Raw genomic sequence first — 11,098 nt, 5'->3', positions numbered from 1 at the left:
CAGATCCTCCTGCAGAGCCTTCCTGCCCTCGAGCAGATCGACACACGCACTTAGCTTGGTGTCGTCTGCAAACTTACTGAGGGTGCACTGGACGCCCTCATCCAGATCATCAATAAAGATATTAAAGAGGACCGGCCCCAGTACCGAGCCCTGGGGGACTCCACTAGTGACCGGCCTCCAACCAGATTTGACTCCATTCACCACAACTCTCTGGGCCCGGCCATCCAGCCAGTTTCTAACCCAGCGAAGCGTACGCCAGTCCAAGCCCCGAGCAGCCAGTTTCTCGAGGAGAATGTTGTGGGGAACGGTGTCAAAAGCCTTACTGAGGTCAAGGTAGACCACGTCCACAGCCTTTGATACATGGCTACTCATCAGTGAAATTCAGCTCCCAACAAGGCATCGTTTTTGTGTTGGTCAATGACACAATGACCATCACTCTATATTAAATATATATATATATATTTCTGATGGGGAGTTATTTCAAACAAACTGCCTAAGTCTAAATATGAACAGCAAACAAAGTTATACACACAGTCAATAAACAAGAAGGAAACAATGGTGATTATCTTAACAAAAGCTGAAGTAAATAAATAAGCTATAACTTTCCTACTCGTAACAGAAGAGCTCTGTTCCTCTTTGGGAGTGTTGAATCCAATCTGAGCTGCATTAATACAGGAATGAGTCTTTCAACCAAAATTTACATCACTGTTTTGAAAAGGAATTGCAAAATAGTTTCCCATGGGAAACTGATTCCCCCCTCCTTAATTTCAATGAAGATGTGTTTCTATTCCTTGAAAAAAATGCTTGAGGTTTTGGAGAGGAGGTGAATTAGGAATAATGTATTCATTCACTGTGAAACACTTTTCCTAGCCAATACAGTGAGATAACAAGATAAAACAAGCAAACAAACGTGCATATCATCACTAACATACAGAGAAAGATAAATTCACCTCATAAGGTTTTCTTCTCAGTAGCCAATTGTTATGTTGGATAGAGATATCCTTTTCCTCTTCTGATCCTATAAAGCCTCAGCTGACAAAAGCTGAGTGTAAAAAAGTGTATGGACTAGAAATAAAGAATTAGCAACCAATTCCCTTCCTCCCCACCAGTGCTGTATCTGTATCCCAGAAAATGCTCAGGAGTGCTCAGTTATTGGAGATGCCATCCTTCATGTGTGCTGTAACAAGGGCTGCTCAGCACAGTAACAGCTTTCTTAAAAATGCATTTTGAACAATTGCGCTGTGTGTGTCTGTACTACCATGGTGTATTATTTTTGTTCCATATATCTTTCTTTTTCCTCTCCTGTTGTATTTCGCAGCTCTGCACTGTAAATGTCTTTTTCACCAGAGAGGCCCTTGCATTTTCCCAGGAAGATATACTGATCCCTGAGGTGTGGCTGATGCATCGCTGTGTTTAGCTTATGAAGTAGCTTGGGGTCCACTGGGATACGGGGTGCTTTGTATATGTCACTTGTGATTCAGTAAAACTTGCTTTCATCTGAACCTACTGTATCAATCAGAGAAGCAACATAATTAATTATGACTGGGCTGCATGAAAGTTGCACACATCAGAAGCTAGAGTCCTGGAGTTGCTCGTGCTGATGGTAAGCATGAAGTTGAGCAAGATTAATAGTGACACTGCCATGAACTGTGCCTGACTTCTGTCTTCTCCTGCCATCCATCATCATCACCACATGTTGGGTGGGAAGGGGAAGAGGTTCACAAAGGAAGGGTCAGAGCGGTGAAGAACTTTTATACATCTCTATTCTCTTCTCTTCAGAAAGTGCCTTAAATTTTGTTTCAGCTGTTAGGCAGTGGTTGCAGTACTCCAACACAGAAATGACAGAAACAGCTCCCTCCCCTCAGAAAAGAGAGGTTAATTTGTCAAGCCATGTAAAGCATTTTAATTACAATTTGTATAACATGTATAAATAAATATTACATTCTTTCAGTCTACAATGCATACTAGGCTTATCTTGTTAAAACGTCCATCTATGTTACTGTGTGGCAGGCTTGATTTTGTCCAAGAAAAAAACAACAAACAACAACAACAAAAAACCAACAAACTACTGAGTTTAGTAATTAAAAAAAAATCCATGAATAAAGACAGGACTATGCAAGTGCTTCTGGCTAACAGTCAAGAAATAATACTGCTTTCCAAAAGGTTGGATAGTTGGATATACCATCTTCCTTCGAGTTACAGAAGGTTTTGGTTTGTCAGTGATTTCCTCATTGTGTAGATTTTGATCTGCATCTTCCATTGGTCTAAACTGGCACTGAGTCAATGGGGTTCAGCCAGTTTACACAATGAATGTATGGCTCTATTTTGTATTTGCTTTAGATTCATTACTGGTTTTGTATTATGATTTTTTATTTTTAATACAAAACAACAGCTGTACAATCTAGTCTAAAATTTTCCGTCTTAGCTGCTCTAATGTCAATAAAATAACATAAAATAAAATAAAAATTGCTGTTATTTCTTGATCTTCCTTCAGTAATATTTTCTCCCCTCCCAACAGTCTGTCCTGAGGCCAGCTCTCCCAGTACAAGGAAATGCAAGTCTGAGGACAATCAGTGTCCTAAAGTCCGTTCCTCTAGCTTCAGAGTTTGGTGAGAGCTGGTGACATTGGAATAAACAGAGATTATAGAATGAAATCATGAATTCATGGACTCAGAAAAAAAAAAAAATCCAGTCTGTACATATTTGACCTGCATGGTGTCCATTCCAGGTACACTTAAAATACACCAGGGAGCACTCCCATTGGTTATTATTTCAATGTACTAACATAAACAAGCACCTTCTTCCCTTGGTGAAACGTGGGAACTTTGGTTGTGGAGATTTAAAACAAACAATGAAACAAACAATCCAAACCTGAAAGTAAAATGAACACTCCTTCCAAACAGAACATATTTTTAGCTAGGGTGAAACAACTGAGGCTTTTGCTTTCAGAAGAGACACCACATAGAGATTATTAGTCAGTATTTATCCTCTGAATTCTTTAAATGACAGCAGATTACTTACAGCTAACTTAGAAATAAAATATTTTTGGTCCACTGTGAACTTACTGGGTTGAATTTTTTCCTGTTTTTAAAATATTTAGAAGAATATTATGAAAGGGAAAATTATTCTGTTTCAACGTATAAGACAATCAGATAAGTAAAACTAAAACTACCTGGTAATTTCTTTCTCCTTCATATTCAATACCAAACACACATCTTCACTTCAAATGAAGGAATAGAAAGAACCAGCCTGAATATCAGTCTAAAAAGTCTCCTTACAGGTCATATGTCCAAAATTGGGATGTTCTATTAGTAATATAAACAAGTCATTGTTTGTCTCTTGCTTATTCTTTTCATGGTCTTATATTCTCTTTCTCTCTCTCTCTCTCTCTTTTTTTTCCTGAATAGTTTTGGTACTTTGAAACCTTAGTATAATTATCATTTCTATGACCCATAAAATACATTTTCACAACCTCACCTTGTCCAGTTCATTATATTGATCATACCATTTCCTTGTTCCTTTCTGCTATTTATATTCCACTTCTTAAATCCGTGAATAGCAGAATAACTGTTGGAAAAACAAAACAAAGTGAAAAACCTAAATGAAAAAAAACTAACCGTGGACAGTTTGGCAAATTTCTTTCCCTGATTACAAAAACTGCCTCATCATTTCTCCTGGTGACTCCTTCCCCTTTCCCTCTTCTCTCCCAATATATATTGTAGAACTGAAGGCATCAAGGTGTGGTTAAACCCCCTAAAAAACAGCAAGGAGCTACACTTTGTCTTTGAACTTCTCCATGTAATTTCTTATCTCTTTGGAGTCCCCCAGGTCCATATCCTGGCACACCCATTTAATGTCATCATCATTGCTACTTAGGATTGAATTGACAGTAGGACAACCATCGTCGGGTGGGATGGTAGTGAATGTTGTGAATTTTACCCGCTTCCGTTTAGATGTTGGCGAATGTAAAGGTTCGGATTTCTGGTCCTTTACAAGCTTGCCCCCTGAGTCAGCACGCCTGTGAACCTGGCTCTGAATGTTCTTCTGAGCACTGCCGTTGAGGAGCTGGTTGCTCTCCTCGCAACCCGTCCCTCGGTCAATAATGGTTGTGTGCTCATCCTGCTGAGGTGATGCATCTGCTGTGTTCTCCAGCAGTTCTGCTTCATTTCCCAGCCAGACCCAGTCATGGGAATGGGTCATGGTGGCCTGTCCTTCCACCAGAACCTGCTTGTGACGGTATTTAAGTGCAAATGTTGCACAGTTTATTAGGAAGACTAGAATTGCCAGGCAGAAGACACCTAGCAGAGCATACATCCCGATCTCCAAATCGCTAAGGCCTCTGGGTGTCTGCACCAGATCATTTTCCTCCATGCCTTCACTGCCTTTTGGGAGGTCTACTTGAGCAGGGAAGTTGGTGAAGTCTATGGGGATGTTCTGCAGCTGGCTATCATCTGAGAGTTTGCCACCATCCAGCCTGTTGTTTTTCATCACTTTATTTTTTATTACAGATTTTGCAGTGGTGCTGACTTTCCTGATGGCGCTTTCCTCTCGCTCTGCTGAAGAGCTACCATAATATCGTCCATCCTGGCCATACCGCTCCTGATCTGACACTTTGTGCCGCCGGTCGCTAGCATGGTTTTCAATCTCATCAGCATCATAATCTCCACCTGGGTCAGAGTCTGCATCATTCTGGCCGAACTTGACTTTGACGTTGCCGTTTCCCACAGCCAGGATACTTTTCCTCTTGGACTTTTGGCAGGCTTCAGAAATCATCATGTCCACCTTGATTAATGTGCCCTGACCTTCACCTTCTGCTGCTACAACTGGCCATTTCAAGGCAGCGTTCTGGTGGATTGAGACAACAGCTTCATCTAATGACACGGCAGAAAGAGAGAAGTCCTTAGGGTCATAAATGTCCAGCGGAGTAACAGAGCTGTCACTGAACTGAATCCAGGTGCTTACCACAGCCTCCTGAAAGAAGAGGGGTATGGTTAAAGACAGGATCTTAAACAGAACAGCTAAAGCCACTGCAGCTTATTGATCGCTCAGCTCTGAACAGCAGCTGGAGGAAATGGGAGACAATGTCTCTGGGCTGCATTTAAAGCAAACCAAGCTTCAGCTGATGGGGCAGAACATTGGTCACATTTTTCACTAACATTCCACTGCTACCCTTCCTGCAAGTATTTTGCAAAAGAACATATGAAATAATTGATATGAGATGTCCGCAATACCAAAGTATTCATTAGCAAGCTACAATTTACATGATTATAAAGAAAGCAAGCCATTCCAGTCATACAAAACCTGGAAAAGACAAAACAGAAAAATTACTAGAGGCACTTGACAGAACAGTTATTTTCCTCATGTTGCCCATGCTCAGGTGTCACAGGGAGCTGTCAAATTAAACAATGCATAAAAATCAGCAAGGATAAAGAGCTACCAGACTATTTTGGAAATGATTAGAGCAAAAGATTCGCCTGAAAGAAAAAGAGTCATGGAACAATTGCTATTTTGCAGGAGAAAGGTTTGTTTTAAATAAAACACACTTTATCCTTGAAATAATTGAAAACTCCACTGCATTTCTGTTTCAAGGAGAGGAGGATGGGGATTCTGGTATGATCTCTATGATAACAGCACAAATGGCTTGGATTTAATTGGACTATCTTTGTTCTCTGCAGGTAGCACTGTTAGAAATCATCATTAGAAGCACATACAAAGCTAGAGGTCAGCTCTTTGCCATTTGAATCCCATCCAGATGATATAGATATTTACTTCTCCACGTCTCAGTAGCTTTCTTTGCAGGAGATTTCTTTATTTTTTCATTTGCTCTATGTCTTGCCTGTTTAGCTAGAAGACATGCAGGCAGATTGCCGGAGTGCAACTTCACACAGAAAAGTTCTTTTCTTTACCAGACTTAAACCACAGACGGCCCTAATAACTTTACACTTGGGTACATCAGAACAACTGGGCTGAAAATCACCATCGGGGAAAGACATTGCCACCCTGTTAACGTCCAGTCATAATACAAATTTACAACCCAATATGGTTTCCAATTGGTTGCAATTTGTTATGCTATGGTTATAAACAAAAGGAATCGGTACCCTTCTAGTTAAATTTAAAGCTTTTCAGTGAAAACAGCAAGGGGCATTTAGCTGTGCAGTAGGCTGGACTATACTGAATATTTGATTTCCAAAGTGCTATCAGCAAGTTCCTGAGGGACTGGTAGAAGGAAAATAAGTTGTGGCACAACAGGGAAGAAGGCAAAGTTCTTGGTGATTCAAAGAGCTGAAATAGAGCCAGAGTAGCTCAGGAGCTGGAAAGGGTGAAATGCATAAGAAAATTAAAACAGCTGATCTTCCATTAGAGAAACAACTGAGAAATGGCTGAACAGACTGAAGCACAGAGCTACAAGGCATAGCTGAAATTTACATCATAAAAATCTACAGCAGACCAAATCCATCCATGGGAAAATAAAGGATTTTTTTTTCTTATGGATATATGTAGAGAGAAAAAGATTTATCTCCCCTAGTAATTCAAATCCCTATTGCTTTTCTTCTCCCTAGAGATAGAGGGCAGCCTCATGTACTATCAGAGAGGTAACTAAGATAGGTTTATTTTTCGTCAGCCTATGGAAGTCAAAAACATCAGCATCATTACAACTATACATCACAATAGGATTGGCATTGCCTATCAGTTGTACCCTTTTTTTTGGAGAGCAGAATGAGGAAATGAATGAAGAGTTTTATATGGTTAGTATCAGAAACTATAAGGCCTGTGCCTCCTCCCTGCTCAGCTGTGGACTTTCATCATATCCTGTCTCTAAATAGGGATTATTCGCATTGCTAAATCCTTTGTGTATTGCTTTACAGCCAAATAGCATACCTAGTGTTGCATAGCCCCACGTTTGGTTATGCCCTTGCTGTGCAAGTAGGTTTTATTGGTTCTACTGGTGGTAGAAGAGCAGCTCTGTGGGATCTGAAGTCTCTGTCCACACTGGGGAGGAAGATGTACAAGAAGCCATATAATCTTCTTTGCTGTTCTCTTCAAGTTATCAACATCCCTGATTGGTTTTCCTGTCTTGACTCCTTTCTGGTTTGCCAGTCTTCAGGTACCTTTCAGGTTAAGAGGTAGCCAGCATGGAAAATTTTGTCCAAATTGCTATAATTTGACAAATTTGCAATCAACTTTAAAACAACTTTTATTTTGTCCACCTCCATTAACCTGCACACTTGGTTTTATGAAGCAGAGGTAGAGAAGAATGAAATGGCAGTTAGCTGAGATTTGCAGACACACATGTGATTTACTATAGATAATGGGTGTACAATAGCCTAGCCTTTATTTTCAGCCAGCACTGAGTTATTTTTTATTTCCAAGAGACCAATTTTGGTTAGGAAGAACCAATTTCTTCCCAACACAACACAACATACCACAGCACAGCACAACACAACACAAGACAACACTGTCATGCTTATGCTATGTTAATTAAAAGGGGAGGGGGAAGGAGGGAGAGGGACAGAATCTCAAATCCTGCCAAAATACATTGCATCAGCTCAAATATTCCACTTGGCAAAAGATAGCTCCTCTCATTCACATCGTTAAAGGCAAGCTGAAGACAGGGGAAGGAAGTAAATTTCCCAAATGATTATAAATTCTGAAAAGCTAAAAAGAAAAAAAAAAAAGAAAGAAAAAAGAAATGATTTAGTACCGTGTCCTTCAAAGAGCTGTTTCTGCAAATCCTACGTACCACGTCAATAAATCCCCTCCGAATCTCTGACAGGGTCCTACAATTACCATCAGCAGATGAAGATGGATTGGTGCCTTCTTACCTGCTAAGCTGCTGCCCCCAGTCTGATGCCCTCAACAATGAAATGACAAATGCTTGTGTTCATTAATTACTAAGCATAAACAAATAGTTTGAGGGATTCTCTCTCCTTTCTTTCCTCTACTTTTCCTCTCTCTTTCACTTATGCACACACATGAATACTCAATTGCACTCTATGAACAAATGAACCACAACCACACATTAGTGTCAGTGTCTTAGAGAACAGGTTGATTTATATGGTGACTGTGATGACGTGAAGTGAGTCAGATACTGTACATTAGATCACATTAATGACAGAACAATCCAATCTGGAAGAGATGAAGAAACTGTTCTTCACAACCACTGTCGATAACCAAATACCATAATTTCCCTAAGCACATTAAAAAACCCTTTTATCAGGATACATTTTCTCTAGTGCTTTTGCTGTTTACCTTCTCAATTCCAGTTATAGCTACAGACCATATAAGCAAGTTTGCCAGTTTTTTGTGATCCACTGCACCTTCAACACCTTTTCTGGCCCTGAATTACATTGCTGTTTATCAGTCCAAAGATACCACTTGATAAATCTTCTTGGATAAGCTTGCATTTTGCTTTCTATTAGTATTGTTATCTTTTATTATCCACGTTATATTTAGGTGGATTAAACTATGGGGAAATTTCTAGGATAAATAAGTAACATGACACTAATGGAAACCAGCAATCCCTGAGGAGCTGTGTTCTTCCTGATCTGGAATGCTTCAAACTCCCCTGTACGAGCTGACCACAAACACCACTGTTTGCTGGCTGTGTCTGTTCCACCTAGTAAAAACAACCAGGCTCACATTCCAAAAGGCAACCTGAATGCGGGAAGCAGAGCTGGTTTGGAAGCTCAGCACAAAGCATATTAGTCAGAAATCTAATGAGTCCTGCAGTGCCGGGACTTGCACAGGTTGCCTATGAAAATCTGGGAGCCATAGTGATGATTATTTTGCCCTCTAAAGCCTTATAAAACACTTGAAAGACTGCTTATCTTACTATGTTCCACTGAGCCCATCTGTGGCATCACAGTCAGCATCACTAGAAACCTTTCACTATGAAAGATTGTGATTACAGAGTGTCCTTCAATACTTGCTCAAAAAAAGCTGGGATCAGCTTGATACCAGGGCATGATACCTTGTATACTTCAAGTAAAAACTGGGTGAATAAAATGTGTAGGACTGATTGCATTTGAGAGAATTCTACTGCTTAGAAATATGCATGAGAGGACTGATCAGTATGTTTCATTTCATTTCATGCCCAGAATTAAGAACCCTTTTAATGGTCTTTATTCACCAAAGCACAAATAAAAGTAGTTGTGAATAAGCCCTAAATTGCTGGGGTCAGCTGCAGCAGTCTTGGAGAGAGGCAGGACACCAAAGGAAAGAAAGGGAGAGCAGAATGGCTCTGTAGAAAACATTCCTCCCTAAAATAAAGGAAAAGGAACACTGTTCTCAGCTGCCTCTATTACACCAGCTCTGATTGTTTTATCTGCGGACTTGAATGCTGAAATGGGTTTCCCAGGCTATTTTATCACATGAAATATCAAAGAATTACATGTGCATTTATTTTTAAGCCTGTGGCTTGTGCAGTAAAAATTGGACTTGATCGTTATGATGTGGAAATGAAAGGCAGCCAACACTCAGATCTTAATTCAAAAAACGCATTCCCCTACTGTGTATTTCTTTCTCTCCTTTTTGTCCAATCTGCTAATGTGACAGTCCTTTCCAGTGGGAATTTGCTTGTATTTGCAAGGGAAGAATTCAGATTCTTATCTAACTACACATCCTTTCTCTTTCCCATGCTGCTTATTTCCTTTGTCATACTCATGTGCCATTACATTGCTCTGTTTAAAGAAGATAGAAATCCAATTTAAGAGTAATTTATATTACTAGAATGGGGTAATGAAACCATACCATAAAAGTACTCTCAATATCCATTATTTAACTGCGAGATGTCAGTGAACTCCCTGTTGGTGTGAAGGACATAAGCTAAACCAGGATAGTATTGTGTCAATCCAAGGGGCAGGAAGTTGTAAGTAACTCCAGCTTGTCGTCCTCATTCAGGTGGTGCTGAGCATCCTTGCCTCCTGTCAGAAGACAGCTGACATTTCAGAGGACACTCCCTGAGGTTACAGGTGACCTCACAGGGTTGGGTCTTGTCACTGATGTCAACAGGAGCTACATATGTGAAGGAGAAGAACTTGGCCTTTAGCAAGTGCTAACATTGTTCTTTTTTTTTTCCTAAGAAAATGCCTTGAATTTTCCAGTAGCACTGAGACATATATTAATACACACAGCTATTTATTAAAGGCTTTCCTTTTAATTTTATTTTATCCACTCCCATTTCAGTCCATTAGACCACATGCAATACCCTACAGTGATGAAAAATCTATGATATGACTGAGAGTTTCCTCTGCAGAGCCAGCTGAAATGTAAGAGGCCTTGAAGCTCCTTCAGATCAGAAAAGACCTAAACACTGAAGATTTTCTTTTATTTACATTTGGAAGAAAGCTTTAAGATGGCCGTGTTTATTTTACCAAAGGTCTGCAAGCCAAATGGAACAGCTTTTCTACCTGAGCAGATGGCCACTAAAAATAGACTGCATACAGCTACAGTTCCCAAATTTTCAGAAGATATTTCAACTTTGATGTTTAAAAGTTGTTTAACCTGAGTTTATTTTTAGGCACCTAAATAATCGATCCACTTTTAGTACCAAAGATGACCCCCTGATTTCAAAAAAAGGAGGCATGGGCTCAGCATCACTCAAGGTGACCTCAGGTAATGAGTTGCCAAAGCACAGATAGAGATTTCTAACTTTAGTCATCCAAAATAAAAAACTTTGACTTATCCTCTTTGGATTGCTAAGTATTTGGAAAAACTGCCAACTTTTCAGGACTCGTGCTTTGGCTGCCTTGGCCTACTTACGCAGAAATGGTGCGGTCATTATAATCAAGGAACTAATCTAGTCATTATGTTCACTGAAAGTCACAGCTAAAATACTAAATTCACTCCTATGATATTGAAGGATCTGTAATAACACAACCTGTATAAATGCTTTATGCCTTCCATTGCACTACACAGACGTACTGCTAAATCTGCTAGGGACAATATTGAGCCTGCCAGAGTACCAATTACCCAAGGACATTTGCTAATCTATGTTGAGGTTTGGCTATTGAAGATATTAAAGCGTAGCCAAGGAAAATATTTGAATAAGAACTATTTTTTTTCCATATAACAATATTGAAACATACAATAATTCCTG

The 11,098-nt window shown here is 39.7% G+C and overlaps 1 protein-coding gene across 5 annotated transcripts in view; it reads right to left on the bottom strand.

Annotated features, from left to right (window-relative positions):
- Window positions 1–442: 442 nt before the first annotated feature.
- TMEM132C (transmembrane protein 132C) overlaps window positions 443–11,098 on the bottom strand; it is a 205,531-nt gene continuing 194,875 nt past the window's right edge. For 3 of the 5 annotated variants that reach the window (XM_083804468.1, XM_083804467.1, XM_083804465.1), the window contains one exon: window positions 443–4,971. In XM_083804468.1, the coding sequence (XP_083660594.1) occupies window positions 3,772–4,971 (1,200 nt within the window). In that variant the 3' untranslated portion in view covers window positions 443–3,771. The remainder of the gene's footprint in view (window positions 4,972–11,098) is intronic. The other 2 variants (XR_014573649.1, XM_083804466.1) reach the window with 2 other exon arrangements.

Source organism: Anser anser (assembly GCF_964211835.1).
Source record: "Anser anser genome assembly, chromosome: 18".
In the NCBI taxonomy this organism is placed as follows: Eukaryota; Metazoa; Chordata; class Aves; order Anseriformes; family Anatidae; genus Anser; species Anser anser.
Note: the sequence above shows the minus strand (reverse complement) of the source record. Positions and strands in the feature narration are given on the sequence as shown.